Genomic DNA, 16,861 nt, shown 5'->3' on the forward strand with positions numbered 1-16,861 from the left:
AATGCCAACTGAAAAGTAGTAATTTGTTTGCTAACTCTGCATTCAATGCTTTGGGACGAGTGCTGTATTTTCTCAAGACTACAAAGGTCAAGGATATGACACAGGAATCTTGTGAACGCCTTTAGCTTTTCTGGGAGGAGCTTGAGACCTTCAGATTTGACTTGGGATGGCTGGAGCCTCGAGTTCAATATGCCCTTGGTGTGAAGAGATTGGTGCAAAGGGCAGGAAGAAGGAAGAGGCTAAGAGAAGATGTAGATGATTTGGAGAATGAAATTAAGAGGCGGAAGCACAATGTACTTGTTTTGGAGACTGAAGTTCAGAGGCAGAGGGCTGCACTTGCTGTTGCAGAGGTAGTAGCTAAGGGAGACTTGGCAGAGTCCGGTTTACTTGTTACTAAAGTTCCTGTTCCCCCTGTTTCTCTGCTAATTTCATGACATGTGGCAAGCCACTTAAAACCACTTAACTTTGTTTACTCTTTTTGCTTTTCTTTTTTTTTCTTTTTTTTTTTTGCTTTTTCTGCCTGTTATGCCCCTTTCTCTCTTCTTTCCCCCTCCCTCCGTCGTCTCCTCTCCTCTCCTTCCTTTTTTGTTCTCTTTTCCAGACCTCCACCTCAACATTTTCTCTCTCTCTCTCTCTCTCTCTCTCTCTCTCTCTCTCTCTCTCTTCTATTTTTTTTTTTGCTTTTGCTTTTGCTTTGCTTTTCTTTTTCTGTCATCTCCTTTTTTATTTCTTTTTTTAGTTTCTCCTTCACCCCCTTTTTCCCTACCTTCTCTTCTCATTTCCGCTCATTTTTCCCTTACCAGCCCAAAATAACACATGGACTCGAGCTAAAACACCAGCTCTAAACCCTCTTCGTCTGCTCTCGCCTTCAACAACGAAGCCAAAATCTTCGCTGGTCTTCAACAAGGCAAATCTTCGATCGTAGTTAAATCTTCATTCGTCTTCAAAGATTTGTCTTCGCTGTCGATAAACATGCAAGAGCCTTTTTCAAATTGTGTTTTGACATGGACAGTGAACTATCAGTTGTGCTGTTTTTACCCAGTACCAATTGATTGTTAACTAGCATTTCTTTATTGGGAATTTGGACTTTGATCATTGAATCTCAAATGTGTTCCTTTCTTCCCTCGCCACTTTTTTGAGAGAGAGATGAGAGAAAAAGAAAAATAAAGCAAAAGCAAAAAAAAAAAAAAAAAAAAAGAAGAAAGAAAGAAAAAACGTGGTGGTGGAGATCTGGAAAAGAGAACAAAAAAGGAAGGAGAGGAGGGGAGAAGGAACGAGAAAAGAGAGAAAGGGGCAGAACAGGGAGAAAAAGCAAAAAAAAATAAACAGTAAAAAGAAGCAAAAAGAGTTAATAGAGTTAAGTGGTGTTAAGTGTCTTGTCACATGTCACGAAATTAGCAGGGAAACAGGGGGCCACAGGAACTTTGGTAACAGGTAAACCGAACTGGACTTGGCAAAGGTGGAAGAAGACTTCAATGGGATTGACATGGATAGTGAGATGGGTTATGAGAGGCCTTAGTCTTAATGGGGAGTTTTCTCCAAGATCCGAGTACGATTTATAGGAGGCATATCTGCAATATATATTTACCACTTGCACGACTAGGAATTTTGAAACTTATGCAACGCTTGAATTAGCTGTCTGTACGTTATATAATGTTAAGAATTATGTAAAAATCTTGTAGTTTCTTTTGAAGAGTGGTCTAACTTATTGAGGTTGCAGTTCTCCTTTGTCATCTTTTGTTCATTGCATGATTTATCATTTATTCACTTGAGCTATATATTTGCAGAATATAGTTCCATTTTATTTATTTATTTTTATTAGTAGAGTAATTAGAACCAAATCGAACCAGCCCCCTTGAAAATACCCAAATATATTAAAAACTTCTACACTAGAGGGAGTTGAAACCTGACCAATAATTGCACACCACATCAACTTTCCACTGTGGTACGCACACTTCTTGTTATATATTTGTACGACGAGGATATTTAATAGCATTTTATTATGAAAAGGACGTCATTCGGCTATAATTTTCCTAAATCTATTGTAGCATGTGAAAACTTTGTCTTGGAAGAGGAAAATGGTTCAAAAGTCATCAATTTGCTCATTGCATTCAAAATTGATTAATGACATATTTGGTACCACCATACATTAAAGTAGTCACTACCGTCAAATTCTTTTAATATTTTGTCGAACTTGGTTATGTGACTCATTTTTTAAGGGTATGTGATTAAAAATATATCTAAAGGTGCAATATGCAGCACTTAATCTGTGTTTTCCAGTGAGAGAAGGTGCATCTACACCTCCTTGTGCCTTAATAGATCAGCCAATACATATGCATATCAATATCTATAGATTATTTCAAGCATAGAATGAGAAAAGGTAAATAAATAAAAAAAACATGCGCAATATAATGAAAATGTTGCACTAATTTGAGAGTGGTTTATTTGTTGGGCTTAACCACATGGCCCTAAATTTAGAGGGTTTTTTTTTTTTTTTTTTTTTTTTTTTTTTCGGACTTACCCCAAATTTAGGGTTGGGGCATAAAATTCCGATACTGCGCATTAGGCCAAGTCCAGTTTTGTTTTTTTTTTTTTTTTGGTTTGTTTTTTTTCATCATATTATTTCAAGCATCACGTGAAGAGCTAGCTAGCTGGCTAACCTTTTGCGGACAGGTTGAGTTATCAGTGATAATGAAATAGTGGAATCCAAATTTACACTAAAATGGTTAAAAGATACTCAGACCACCATGAATGTGATTTGCATGGAATTAGAAATATCTTAGCTGCCTAGCCCTCCGAGGACTCAGGCAGGGCTTTAATTGGCTACAATACATTTAAGACATGCCAATGTTATTTATGGGCCTTCAGAGCAGGACTCTCTCTCTCTCTCTCTCTCTCTCTCTCTCTCTCTCTAGCATAGCCATATCACATAATTTTTTTTGGGTTTTTTTTTTCTTATTTATTCAAATACTATTGTCAATGATATTTCAACCAAACTTTATCTTTTTTTACTACAAACTCATACACTCACACATAAAGAACAAAAAAGTTTATGCACACGTGTCAAATTCTAAGTAAAAAATGCTCGTTATACAGCCAAGTATTTTCCTTTAGTTTTATATATAGAAATCCTTTAAAACATTAAAGTCTAAGTATTCTTCAAACTTAAGTTATAAGTATTCTTCAAACTTAAGTTAAGTCCTTTACTCAGCAAAATCATTTTAAAACTTTAAAAGAATATCAGAGAAATTTTGAAAAAAAAAAAAAAAAAAACTCTATCAGTATGTTTTTTAAATAATACAAAATAAAAAGCACCAGTTTGACCATAAAAAGTAAAAATAAAAACAAAAACGTCCCATACCGGACAAATAAAGTTGGAGCCTTTCACTGGAAGTTCAAGTGCCACTGTGGTAGTGCTGTGGCTTTGTTGGGTTTTTCCAATTTCTTTTCATCCAAACTCTCTGTCTCTCTCTCTCTCGGATCGTAGGCTTGTAGAGTGGAAAGAAGGCAAGTCTCTCAAGTCTCAAACATCGTTCGTTTAGTGTGATATTACTTGGCGTTATGGGCACTATTTTTATTTTTATTTTTTGGGTTCTGATTTATGGGTTTTATTTGGAATTGTTGTCACTTTAGAATGAAGAACAAAAAGGAAGAGGAAGATGTTGTGTCTGGGACATTCACATGGGTCATCGACAACTTCTCTAAGCTCAAGACCGACAAACATTACTCTGACGTTTTCACCATCGGTGGCTTCAAATGGTACGTTTTATTTTATGTTGCCATTCCTAGAAGACCCATTTGTTCTTTATTTTTTTTTTGGGGGATCTGAGAAAAAATCAATCTTCAAAAATGGCATTTTGAAGCTCAAATCGTAAAAGGAAAGTTTTGATGTAGCTATTGCTTTCATTCAACCATGGCTGTTTAAGTAACAAGCACAAGTATCAAACTTGGCCCATAATTTCTGTTACTGAGATTTTTACTGGGTTTGGTTGGTTTTTTATCAGGCGGATCCTTATACGTCCAAAGGGGTCACACGACCCTGAATCTGATGTCGTAGACCAGTTGTCCATATATTTGGGTGTTGCAGATGCTTCAACATTGACACCAGGGTGGGCTAGATATACACACTTTAGCTTCACCCTGGTTAATCAACTTGACAGCAGCAAGTCAAAAATAAAGCAGACACAGGGTATCTCTTTGCTCTTCATGTTCTCTGTTTTCTTGTCATTTATAATTTTTTGTTTTGTTTTTTTAAATTTATGTAACTTTGTCATCAAACAATATTCTCTTAATCGTTGTTTTTACCTGATTAATTACCTGGTGATGGGCTTTGCATTCTTAACTATGGCTTTTGTGTTCCTTGATATTTTTCTTTCACAGGCATTGCGAAAGAGTTCAAAGAAGAAAGAAGGGAGTGGGGCTACAAATCGTTCATGCCTCTTTGCGAGCTTTATGACTGCAGTGCAGGTTATCTGGTGAATGATATATGTATTGTTGAAGCCAAGGTTGATATCCCAATTAAGAGTCAAGACCATGGACCTGGCGTTTCTGCAACTCTCAAGTCCTCAATTAAGAAAGAACAGAAATGGTTGGAGGCTTCAAATGTGAATTCTGTGCAAGTCCCAGACTCTTTAGTTGCACCTAAGACACCGTGTTCTGAACTGGTGCCTGCTTTGCAAGATACGCCTGGTTCTGGAAAAGCTTTTATTGTTAACCCTACTAATGATAGCCCTTTTGAACCTTCTCTAGGAAATAATGTTTATGCAACTTTGGAGTCCACAAAGAAAGAACGTAAAGGGCAGGAATCTTCAAACATGACTTCTGTGCAAGCTGCAGACTCTTCACCAGCACCTAAGACACCATCTTTTGAACGGAAGCCTCCTTTCCTGGGTCCACCTAGTTCTGAAAAAGTTTGCAATGAGCTGACTGGTGAGCTTATGGAATTTATGGGTTTAGGAAAAATAGAGAAAGCTTTTGTTCCACTGCTAGAGGAAGTTTGTTCGTTGCATCCTTCGTTGATCGAGTGTCTACATAAGAGAAATCGTAAAGTTAGTGAATGTGCATTCACAGCTTTGGGGGAACTCTTGCATTTTCTGAAGACTACAAGGGTGAAGGATATGACTGAGGACGCCTGCGTGCGCCTTCAAAGTTTATGGGAGGATGTTGAGATGTTCAGGTTTGACTTGGCGTGGCTGGAGCCTCATGTTCACTCTGCTTTGGATAAGAAGAAGTTCCTGGAAAGGGCAAGGAGAGTGAAAAGACTGAGAGAAGATGTGGATATTTTGGATAGTGAGAAGAAGAGGCGGAGTGCTGCTCTAGCTGTTACAGAGGCAGATCTTGAGGTGGCAAAGAGAGACTTGGCTAAGGAGGAAGAGGGCTTTGTGGAGACAGATATGGATAGAGAGCTAGGTTATGGGATGGCTTCGCCTTATTATAGAATTTTATGTTAGATATGACTTGTAGGACAGGTAAATGAGATAGACATGGATAGTGAGCTAAGTTATGGGAACCGTTAGCCTTATTTAGAATTTCATCTTAGATATGAGTTGCAGGACAGATATGGGCGACACATATTTGAACTTGTATGACAGGTTTGTTAGCCCCATCAACTCCCTGGTATGATCGATTAGGCAGGATTGCGGAGTTAATGGGTACTATGCCTTCGTTCAAGTTATGGACTTGAATTTGCTTTTGTCAAAATCGCATAGTTTGGGACATGTATAGTCTCCTTCTATTGATGGACATGTTGTGGGATCCATTCAACGACTTAAGAGCCGTCTACTTTTGAACTCGTCATTAATAGGCCTTTCTTAAAAAATTAGATAATTTTGTAAACCATTAAGGCATCTAGTTGGGTCCAACTGTTATAAAAATTATAGTTTTCCTTTTGTCGTAAAAGCCAAAAACAACCCTTTATAATATAATTAATATATAAAACAAATTGGAAAGTCTTTTAAGGTAAAGTAAAATTAAATAAACAAATAATAGGTAAATAAAAGTAAAATAAATTAAGGTTATGGAAGTAAGCTTGGTATGGCGAAGCACGTCAAAGACTTTACGACGCTGTCCTAAAGCCTTTGTAGCGTCTCTATGTGCAGGTACTGACGGTCTATACGATTCTAGGAGACAGAACCCTAATTACGATTGTCTTCTTTGCCAAACCACATCAGAAGAAAAAGCACATCAGTAAGGAGAAAGCAACCACGTAGAGAACCACACCAAGGAATCAGTGCTGGCGTCAGACACTGCCTCTGGTCACAACACCAAAATCAAGCCACGCAAGATTCAAAGCCAGACCCCAACCCATGCAAGGCCCTGGAGATGACAAACTAAAGAAGAAGGATGATGGAGAAGACTGGAAAGAAGCAAGACAACGCAAACCCTAGGTTTTTTGCATGGCTCTCCTCGCATACGAGAGAGCGACCTTTGGTTCTACTTTAGGGAGCTTTAGTAATATACCCAAAATAGGGGCTATAATTATAAAAAAAAAAAAACCCTACATAGAATGCACTTTAGAAACACACCCAAAAACCATTTACTACATATGAAATTAGTAGTGAAGTTCCTATAAATTACATCTCTGCCATTGATTAACTTAAAACAAGCCCAACACAAAATTCCCAAAAGAACCCAAAACAAGCACAGCGAGCCCATATTAGATTTTTTTGAAAAAATCCAAACTTAAAATAAAATAAATAAATAAAATCACGAAAATCAAGGGTCTGTCCCCACGACCCTTCATTCTCCATCAAACCTTCGCAAACCATATCATAGAAGTACATTGTTAATACTATGTCATAAAAGTATATTGTTAATACCATGTCATAAAAGTGCATTGTTAATACCATGCTATAGAAGTATATTGTTAATACAATTTCATAGAAAAACATTCTTAATACAATTTCATAGAAAAACATTGTAAATACCATTTCATACAAAAAATTCAAAAAACCCTAACAAGAGATTCAATATCCTTTGCTGCCACCTCCAATTGTCTATAGTTTCACCAGATACAATCGCAAAGGCAAAAGGAAATACCTTTACAAGAAAAAAAAACACACTGTTAATACTATGTCACAGAAGTACATTGTTAATACTATGTCATAGAACTATTTTCCTAGTAAAATCACATTTTGCATATCATAAACTTCAAGTGCATAGCCATATATAGAGCAAAATATAGAGCGTGCTTTGTTACTGAAAATCTGTTAATACTATGTCATAGAAGTACACTGTTAAAACTATGTTATATAAATCAATTCAGTTGCAGGATATGAACAGTATAACATATGTTCATACCACTTACTGGAAGTTAACAACTGCTCATACGACTTACAGATAACAAATTGTATACTACAAATCAACTTACTAGCTTGTTGAAATTTACAAAAGTCATATATTAGACCCACAACCACCCAAAAAGCCAAAATTGGCTTGTTGCAAACCTCAAAAGGTGCCGCCACCAACATTGGTTCCACTTACTCGCTCAAACTTACCATGTCCATCTACCTATATAAGCACAACACAGACGACATTGTCAAGCCTTTAAAAGTTAAATATATGAAGCTAATTCAGTAACTAAAGTATCTGATTTTTACTATGAGAATACCTTGATCATACTGACACCAGAAGCAATATTAACAAGCATATAGGGATATAGATAATCATGGTCAATCTGCACAAATTCCTTTTGACCATCCATGTATGTGAATGCTTCGGTGTGAACTGCCTACTTAAATAACAATCAAAATGTGAATGTTATTGTCAGGCAAGGAACTCATAATGAAAAAAAGAATGTTAATGATATTGTCACCAGTTCTGTAATTGAAACAATGCAAAGGGATTTTTTTTTTTTTTACTCTTTTAATGGATCTATATTCCACATAAGCCATATATTTCAGTATCCTAAAGAATCATAAATATCTCTACAGAAGTAGCTGAATTTTGCAAGTTTCACATTTTATGACTCATCCACATTTCTTGTGCTTCTAAAACAAAAAAACAAAAAAAAGTTACTTCCTCTCATCTTGAGCACGTTATTGCCAATCCCAACCCACACATCCTATGCAACACATGACAGGACTTAAGAAAGGCACCAACTTGTACATAGCAATCTATGTATGTGGTATTAGGATCCCACCTTAAGCAGAAAATTTGATCCAGCCACAAGACAGTCCATTTCATCTTCCTTATCAAGACAAATCCCAAGCTTTTTCTTAAAGAGATCCGCGTACTTGTATGCCCCACCACCTATGGCCTTCTCACCATTGTCACAAGTTAATACATTCGCATACTCCAAAAGCACATTCCACAATCATATAGTACGGCCAAGGTAAACAATCATTTTTCCCTTAATAGTGCACTTCTCCCCGGCTGGAGCCCCATGTTTCTAGAAGCCTGAAATAATCTACAACCATAAGCACATAACCCAGAAGTAGCAGCTTGAAATGATGTAGAAAGTTTGGTCTCCTAGTTCGACAACACCAAAACTAAATGAATTAAAACATATGTTATACCTAACTGATAGGCTTTGGTCAAACATAGAGCCAATAGTATGAAAACTGAATTTGGTTAATATTACAGAGAACAGTCCTAGGAATGTAGGAAAGACATGCATCCTCTCTGTAATGTATTCACTAATTTGTATTTTTGGTGCCCTTAAAGAAAGAAAGGACTAAACATCAACCAAGGCAAATATGCCTATCATGACTAAGGAACAAATCAATTGGTTTCCTTCCATATTGAAATGATCATAAACCACAACATAAAAGTTAACATGTTCAAATCTCTAACCTAAGCCATACAAACTAAGTCGTTGAATTTAAAATGTTCACAAGCCAAACGCAAACAGAAAACACAACAATTCATACAACAAAACTAGAAAATATTGAAATGAGCAATCAACATAAGAATAAACAATGAAAATACGTACATCAGAGGTGTCATTGATGAGCTCACAGAGAAAGATCTCCTTGCTGCTGTAAAAGGTGTTGATGATCAAACTCAGAAGCTGGTTGCTCTCATGGATCAGGACCTGAGTCCAGCTTCTGAGTTGTAAAACGACTTTGTCGAGTTCGGCGTATCCCGCTCTTCAAAGAAGAGCTTCTTCAATGGCGGCCGTAGAGAGGAAGAGGAAGCAGAAACCCCTTTGGCTATGGAAAAAGCATCGTAGTCGGCATCTACGAATAAGAGATCCGAGTTGAAAATCTGGAACATAGGACAGATCTGGCCATTTTGGAATATATCGTCAGTGGGAATCGGCGATCCATCGGGGTTAGTGCATGTGAAAGAGAAATCAAGTAGAAATTCAAGTAAATTAAGCAAAAATCAAAAGGAAAATAACGAATTGAAGAAGATGGAACAAACCTGCAAAGGAAATGGAGGCATCGACGGCGAGAACACGTGTGAGGCCACCAACGTAACGGAGATTGTCGTCGGTCTTGTGTTGGTCCATGGCTTTGAGACTGTTTGGTTTACTTTGAAGGCATAGAGAGGGAAGAAGGGAGAGAATAGAGGAGAGATGGTGGTTTGAAGCAGGAGAGGGGCTTGAGGCTTCAAACCTGAGGGAGGCTTGGGCTTCAAACGAGATCCAAAACTAATTTAATGCTAAAAAGGATAATAAAGATATTTCATCTTATTAATTAAATTAAAAAATATACAATTGTTGAATTTTGGGTGTGTTTCTATGTTTAAAATAGTGTAGGGTATATCTATAGTTTCATGTCTAGGAATGAGTGTTTCACTAATTTTGTGTATACTTTAGTTATAAACAAGGCATGGAAATACAACATATTTTTTTATTCATAGATAATGTACAAAATAGGCTTTATGTGATGATAACGCTGCACGATTTTATGATATCCTTACTCCACAAAATTTTGTTAGCTTCTCTACATTTTCAAATATCAATTAAAGCCAATGAGGTGTTGCCCAGTTTAAAAGGATATTGACTTGCAAACTAGTGGTATCAAGTTTGAACCCTTATGGGAAAGCCTCATTCCCTTGTAGTTATTATAATTTAACCTTAGAAAAAAATCAAGTAAGTTTTTTGTTCAAAAGAAAAAAATCAATTAAAACCTTAGAAGCACTTTAAAAATGAACTTATTATAATTTAACCTTATTGCCCAAAGCAAATTATGTCTTAACGCAATAGTTTCAGCTTGTAATACAAGACCCATAACCAATAGGAAAACCCTTATGACAAACAAACAATGCTAACATTTCCTCTAGAATCCCTTATGACAAAACTGGCAGCTGTTTGTCTATTATTCTTAACAAAACATTTTTTTTTTCTCCTTATTATAATTGAGGACACATATCATTGATATTATTAAAATACCAAAATTGCCCACAAGATCTATTAATATTTTAAACAAAATTTAAGTTGCTACACAAAAAAAAGTTTCCTTTTGTTATAAAAATAACCTGGAATATGTATGAATATTGAGCTGCACGTAAAGTAGATGAGACACAACATTTAACGAGGTTCGGCTATGCCTACGTCTTCGGAGAGCAGCAGCAGTAACTTTTTCACTATATAAAATAATAGGACTACAACTTTAGAGTTTACAATATGTGAGGCTCACTGAATTTTCTCTATCTTTCTTCTTCTCTCTTTTCTTTCTTCTTTTTCTCTTCTTTTCTTTCTTCTTTTCTCTTCTTCTTCTCTCTTCTTTTTCTCTTCTCCCCTTTCTTTCTTTTCTTCGTTGGTCACACTCCCCTTTACAATTGGTATGCCTATTTATAGGCTAATATTTAGGCAAAATACAGGGAAGGGAAGGTTCCTGGAAGATGCAAGGAAACTTCCTGAATTGATAAACCTGGAAGATGCAAGGAAACTTCCTGAATTGATAAATACAGGGAAGGAAAGTTCCTGGAAGATGCAAAGAAACTTCCTGAATTGATAAATACATGGAAGGGAAAGTTCCTGGAAGATGCAAGGAAACTTCCTCTGTGGGCTCCACCTTCAAACTTTTACAACACCTTTATCTTTTTTTTCAATTTTTGATGGCATAGACAGAAAGTTAATTTCAAAGCTAAATTTGAGAGAGAGTTAAAATTCAGGTGAAAAATTTGGGAACTTCTAAAAATGTAATTTGGCCTAAACAGACCCCATGTGGCATAGCACAGGACAGTTTTAAGTTAGACCCAGGAACAGAGGCAGAGACAGGAACTGCGGCAGTGCGCTCTCTCTCTCTCTCTCTCTCCCTGAAAGTCTCGAACGGAGAAATACCCAGCTATCAATGGAACATGCAAAGAGGTAAGAATGGTTTTTTGCTTCTGGGTTTCCTACCCAAATGTTCATGCATGTAGAAACTGCTGCTTGATTTTGATTTTTCTAACTAAAATTTCAACTTAGGCCAAAGACCGATTTGTTTACCATGTTTCTAGATCTGATTATATTTGGATTTCAGCTTGAGTTTTGCTTTCCTGTTCAAATTATGAATCTTTTCAGTGATGTGTAGCGTCGTTTGCAATATTGTCTTGCAGAGAAACATGTTTAGAGGGAGAAATTTGCTTTCTCTGAAAAAAACGAAATTGGGATTTAGACAACCATCAGAAGCATCCAAAAGTTGAAGAAAGAGAAATTAAGAACAGAAATAGTGGGTTTTGGTGGGTTTGTTGTGTTGCTTTGTAGATAAAAGGGTTTGTCATGGAAGGAGGGTCAAGCCACAATTTCATTCCTCCTTCAGCTGGTTTTGATAAGTCAAGGGTTTTGGATGTTAAACCTCTGCGTAGTTTGATGCCTGTGTTTCCAGGTGCGTCTCAAGCCCCACCCTTTCCATGCATGCCTCCCTTCGGCCAAACCCCTAATGGATATTCTCCATTTTACCCATTTCAACCACAAGGCTCTCAAACCTCACCTAATCTCAATAGTCCTTCCCCAATGAGGACACCAACGGGTCCCATGCCTGCTCCAATTCGGTCATATAGAGCCCCTGCGCCATCTGGGGCACTGCCCCATGACTTTCCGGAGGAGTCTAATGGAGAAAGAGGGTCATCAATGGGTGGGGCAGAAGATGACGATGGGTATTTTGATGCTCATCTAGGTTCTAGTTCATCACGAAAGAAGACCACGAAGGCTAGTTCATCTCGAAAGAAGAAAAAGAAAAGTGGAGATGGTGATTCATTAACAAACAATGGGTCGGGAGTGAACTTTGTTTCGGTTATGAGTCCATTTCAAGTTGAAGATGGTAATAGGGAGTTGGTTAACTATGTACTTGTGAATTTTGATGCACTGCGGAGAAGAATCTGCCAAATTGAAGATGCCAAGGAATCTAAAAATGGGATTATTAAGCGTGCAGATTTGAAAGCTGGTAACATTTTGATGACCAAAAAGGTTCGAACGAACATGAGAAGGAGAATTGGGGTTGTGCCTGGAGTTGAGATTGGCGACGTTTTCTATTTCCGAATGGAAATGTGTGCAGTGGGATTGCATGCTCCGTCAATGGCTGGAATTGACTACATGACTGGGAAGGGTGATGCTGAAAAAGATCCAGTGGCCTTAAGCATTGTCTCTTCAGGAGGGTATGATGATGACACAGAGGACAGCGATGTCTTGATATATAGTGGCCAGGGTGGGAATAATAACAACAAAGACAAGCAGGTGGCTGATCAGAAGCTTGAAAGGGGTAATCTTGCTCTTGAGAGAAGCTTGAATCATGGCAATGAAGTACGAGTTATTCGGGGTGTGAGAGATGAGGTTAATTCAACAACAAAGGTCTATGTCTATGATGGCCTATATAAAGTCCATGAGTCATGGACAGAGAGGGGGAAATCTGGTTGCAATATATTCAAGTACAAGTTAGTGAGGGTGCCTGGGCAGCCTGGTGCTTTTGCAGTTTGGCAAACTATTCGTAAGTGGAAGGATGGTTTTTCGTCAAGGGCTGGACTTGTTCTTCAAGATCTCACTTCAGGGACTGAACCTATACCTGTTTCCCTTGTAAATGAGGTTGATAACGAGAAGGCGCTGGGTTCTTTCACTTATTTTCCTAAACTCAAATATTCTAAATCTTTCACTTTAATGCCGCCTTCTTTTGGATGCAATTGCCATAATGCATGCCTCCCAGGTGATATGAATTGCTCTTGCATTCAGAAAAATGGAGGTTCTTTTCCTTATACTGGCAATGGGATCCTAGTCAGCCGAAAGCAATTGTTACATGAATGTGGTCCTACATGTCCTTGCTCTCCCAACTGCAAAAACCGAGTATCCCAAACTGGTGTAAAATTGCGCTTGGAAGTGTTTAAGACAAAGGATAGGGGCTGGGGCCTCCGGTCGTGGGATTCTATTCGGGCTGGTTCTTTTATTTGTGAGTATGCTGGTGAAGTTATTGATGAAGTGAAGTTAAAGCAGAAAGGGCATGCAGGTGAAGACGATGAATATATTTTTGACACAGGCCGTAATTATGACTCATTTAAGTGGAATTATGAACCAGGACTACTAGAAGAGGAGACTTCTAATGACATAAATGAGGATTACAACATCCCATATCGCCTAATCATAAGTGCCAAGAATGTTGGAAACGTATCACGGTTCATTAATCACAGTTGCTCACCAAATGTTTTTTGGCAACCGGTTCTATATGAACACAACAATCAGTCCTCTCTTCATATTGCTTTTTTTGCCATCAGACACATTCCACCTATGACAGAGTTGACATATGATTATGGCAATTCAAGCTCAAGTGAAGCTGACAATGACAATGGACCCCATTGGAAAAATAAATGCTTATGTGGATCATCAAAATGCCGGGGTTACTTTGGTTGATTGTGTAGGTTCCAAAACAGACAGCTACGGTGCCAAGAAACAGAATCCTGGCTAGTAAGTTTGGAACGTCATCATGTTTAAATGTTTTTGAACTTAGCGTACCTGTGACTTTGTTGTTGTTTATCTTTCAATGTGGGGTCGATGGTTTAGGTTCCAGAAACAGGCAATCATGATCCTGGTTGAAAAGTTTGGAATCTCCCTCATGTTTATACGTTTTTGAACTTTTATGTTGTTGTTTATCTTTCATTTTTAGTGGAGACATGCTTGCATAGCTTACTTTTCCTTCTATGAAATTGCATAGTTTACTTTCCCTTATATGGGTTATTTTTCCTATATAAAATCTCTCTGCATGCAAACTCATGAAACCCAACCATCTGGGATTGATGTGTTAGAAGGCTTATTCCAAGGATTCAAGAAACATTTTGTTAGCAATCTTCATGAATGCATAGGATATGGAAGTAATTGTCCCAGACTTCTGGTACTAAAACTGTCGATAGAAATTCTAGTCCGGAGGCTTTTACTTGTTAAGCATCCTTGAACACTTAAAGAAACAGTGTTTTGCCATTCACTGTTTAAATGTTTAATAAATAATGGATCATTTTGAAAGATAGAAAGGCCATTAGAGGGAATTCCAGTATGGTGAAGAAGGTTTCTGTAAAATAGCTTACGCGCGCCTTCAGAGAGAGGCTTGGTAAATATATAGCTACAAGGGTTTCTGGGGTTTGTACTGTAAGTAAAGTGTGAAAGGTGATGCCATAAATGGCAAAGAGTGGTTGGTTTTGAAGGAAACAAGTTGTCATACCAAATTGTTGAGACCAAAAGGTAAACACCCAAAATAAATTACTGATTTGGAAACCTAATGTGAGGGTTTCACATACTCATATAGATGGGATTGGGAGGAAGCATTCTCTAATAACCAGGAGTTGACATTATTTGAGAGGACACAAGGATTCAGGGCAGCCAAAACTATGGGGTTTTGGGCTTATATTTTTCGGTAATTTTTCTTTTCTAAAATTTGGATTGAGAAAGAGTCCGCGTGGTGCGCCTCTTCCCTTTGGTATGATGTGATATGTTTTTCTTTAATTAAAAAAAATTAAGAAGGTAAAGAAAAGGGTCACTAGGCAGGAGGTGAAGGCAGAAGATTGCCCACCCGGTAAGGTACTTTACTTGCTTACTTTAAAGAGTAAGGAAGGGAGGAACCTATGAAGAAAAATCATTATAGGTGCTTCAAATTACCCATTTGCTCAGTTGATGTACACATTACCTTATTCCATTTTCAACATTTAAGTAAATAAAGACATTTACTTAAGTTTACAATGTAAAAAAGGAAGTACCCCCATTTGGATTCAAATAAAAATACTAGAAAATCAAATTCTCACCAAATCAAAATCTGAAAAATCAGGGAAAAGAAACTCACAAAAAATATTCAGTAACCAGAAAAGCTAACGCGCCTCACGCGCTTTGAAGGTTTTCTCTGTTTCCTCACTTGTTTTGCGTGTGCTCAGGGCTGTGACTACAGCGGCCGTCGACGACGGTCTCTGTGATGCCGGAATTTGTTTTCTCTGCTGGGGTGGGTGGTTCCCTTAAAGATGGCCCTATTGCTGGTGAGAAAAGAGCTCGTACCCAGGAGATGTTGGATGTTGGCGGACTGGAATCGGACGAGCCGTCTCCCCCTCTTCCTCCAATCCCGATGAGTTTTAAGGATAAAGTTTCTGGGGATTTTGGTATGGCGGAGGATCAGTTGGTATTTAGCGATGATGATGTTGTGATTAAGCAAGGGTCAATTCCCTCAATACAATTCTCAGACAAAGTAAAGAGCTCTTTGTATCGGCCTTGGCGTTCTGCTGTAATTATTAAGCTCATGGGTCGTCCTTTGGCCTACACCTTTCTCAGATCTCTTCTTCTCCTGAGATGGGCACTTAAGGGTCCTATGAGCTTAATAGATCTAGAGAATAACTACTTCATTGTGAAGTTCCTTTATGAGGAAGATATGAGATATGTGCTCACTGGTGGTCCTTGGCAAATTGCTGGCCAATACATTGTGGCACAAAAATGGAAGCCTGGATTTAATGCGAAGGAGGAAAAGATCACCCATATGACTGCTTGGGTTCGAATTAATGGGCTGAACGTTGAATATTTTCGTGCTGATGTTATGGAAAAAATTGGAAATCTTGTTGGTGCTACGGACAAGGTGGATGCTCATACTCTCAGTCAAGCTCGTGGTAAGTTTGCTCGAATTTGTGTTGAACTTGATTTGGCTAAGCCTCTTACCCCATTCATTGAGATTGAAGGCCGTACTTATGGGGTTGTGTATGAGGGAATTAATTTGGTTTGCTTTGAATGTGGATGTTTTGGGCATGGGAGAGATTCTTGCCCTATTATTTTGCAAGCCAAACACCAGGTTCCAGAGTCAGATAATGCTGATTGTATGGAGGATATTTCTACTGTACAGGTTAATATGAATTTAGGTACTGCTACAAAGGAGGCTGAGGTTCCAGCAAAGATGCACGGGGAGTGGATGTTGTTGAAGCCAAGGAATTTTAGGAAGAATAGCATGAATGATGTAGGGAAGGGTGCTGAGCTTAGCAAGGGGAATACAAAGAATACTGGTACGAAAGCTATTAGTCCTGTCTTTGGTTCTCGTTTCAATATGTTGACTGAGGAGGTTGGCAGAGAAGAGGATATGGAGGGATCTCCTCCTGTTATGACTAGTGATTCTAGTTCCAAAAAACAGGGATCTTTTGCTAATACTTATTCTACTAAGGCAAAATGTGCTGGGGTGAAATCTGCTTCCTCTCGTGACTCTGGCACATGGGTGTTTAAAAAACCTCTCAAGGACATTTCCAATTCCGTGGTCGCTAACTCTAGTGGTGGTGGTGCTAAAAGTGGTTCTGTTTTAAGGAGGCCTTGGAAGAACAGAGCTGGGGCTAAATCTTTCTCTTGTCATGATATTGAACCTGTGGGGCTGCAAGTCAAGGGCTCTGATGTTCAAGATGATGTTCGGGGGAAGTTTTCTTTTAATTTGGGTGGCTCTATTTTTCCAACGTTGCCTTTGGGTAAGGGAGGTTTATTTTTTGGTCATGATCCTCCTGA

General features: G+C 38.1%; 2 protein-coding genes across 3 annotated transcripts; both read left to right on the plus strand.

Moving 5' to 3' along the window:
• LOC18787676 lies at positions 3,277 to 5,657 on the plus strand. Of its 2 annotated transcripts, XM_007219855.2 has the most exons (4): positions 3,277 to 3,507; positions 3,634 to 3,759; positions 4,005 to 4,189; positions 4,381 to 5,657. In XM_007219855.2, the coding sequence occupies exons 2-4, from the start codon at positions 3,635 to 3,637 to the stop codon at positions 5,448 to 5,450; spliced, it is 1,380 nt and encodes a 459-aa protein (XP_007219917.2). In that variant the 5' UTR covers positions 3,277 to 3,507; position 3,634; the 3' UTR covers positions 5,451 to 5,657. The 2 variants fall into 2 exon arrangements, with proteins under 2 accessions (XP_007219917.2, XP_020411884.1); XM_020556295.1 differs by lacking the exon at positions 3,277 to 3,507 and having other exon boundaries at positions 3,516 to 3,759.
• On the plus strand, positions 11,086 to 14,083 carry LOC18785263 (histone-lysine N-methyltransferase, H3 lysine-9 specific SUVH1). The gene is made up of 2 exons (XM_007220165.2): positions 11,086 to 11,260; positions 11,491 to 14,083. Exon 2 carries the CDS (start codon positions 11,654 to 11,656, stop codon positions 13,766 to 13,768), a length of 2,115 nt encoding a protein of 704 aa, XP_007220227.1. The 5' UTR covers positions 11,086 to 11,260; positions 11,491 to 11,653; the 3' UTR covers positions 13,769 to 14,083.

This window comes from Prunus persica, chromosome G2 (genome assembly GCF_000346465.2).
Source record: "Prunus persica cultivar Lovell chromosome G2, Prunus_persica_NCBIv2, whole genome shotgun sequence".
Classification (NCBI taxonomy): domain Eukaryota; kingdom Viridiplantae; phylum Streptophyta; class Magnoliopsida; order Rosales; family Rosaceae; genus Prunus; species Prunus persica.

Bases quoted from the DNA above. Each gene is read 5' to 3' on its own strand.
- LOC18785263 (XM_007220165.2), top strand. From the start codon at position 11,654: ATGGAAGGAGGGTCAAGCCACAATTTCATTCCTCCTTCAGCTGGTTTT.
- LOC18787676 (XM_020556295.1), top strand. From the start codon at position 3,602: ATGGGTTTTATTTGGAATTGTTGTCACTTTAGAATGAAGAACAAAAAG. The intron at 3,760-4,004 runs GTACGTTTTATT...GTTTTTTATCAG, and splicing joins ACCATCGGTGGCTTCAAATG to GCGGATCCTTATACGTCCAA. The intron at 4,190-4,380 runs GTATCTCTTTGC...TTTCTTTCACAG, and splicing joins AAAAATAAAGCAGACACAGG to GCATTGCGAAAGAGTTCAAA.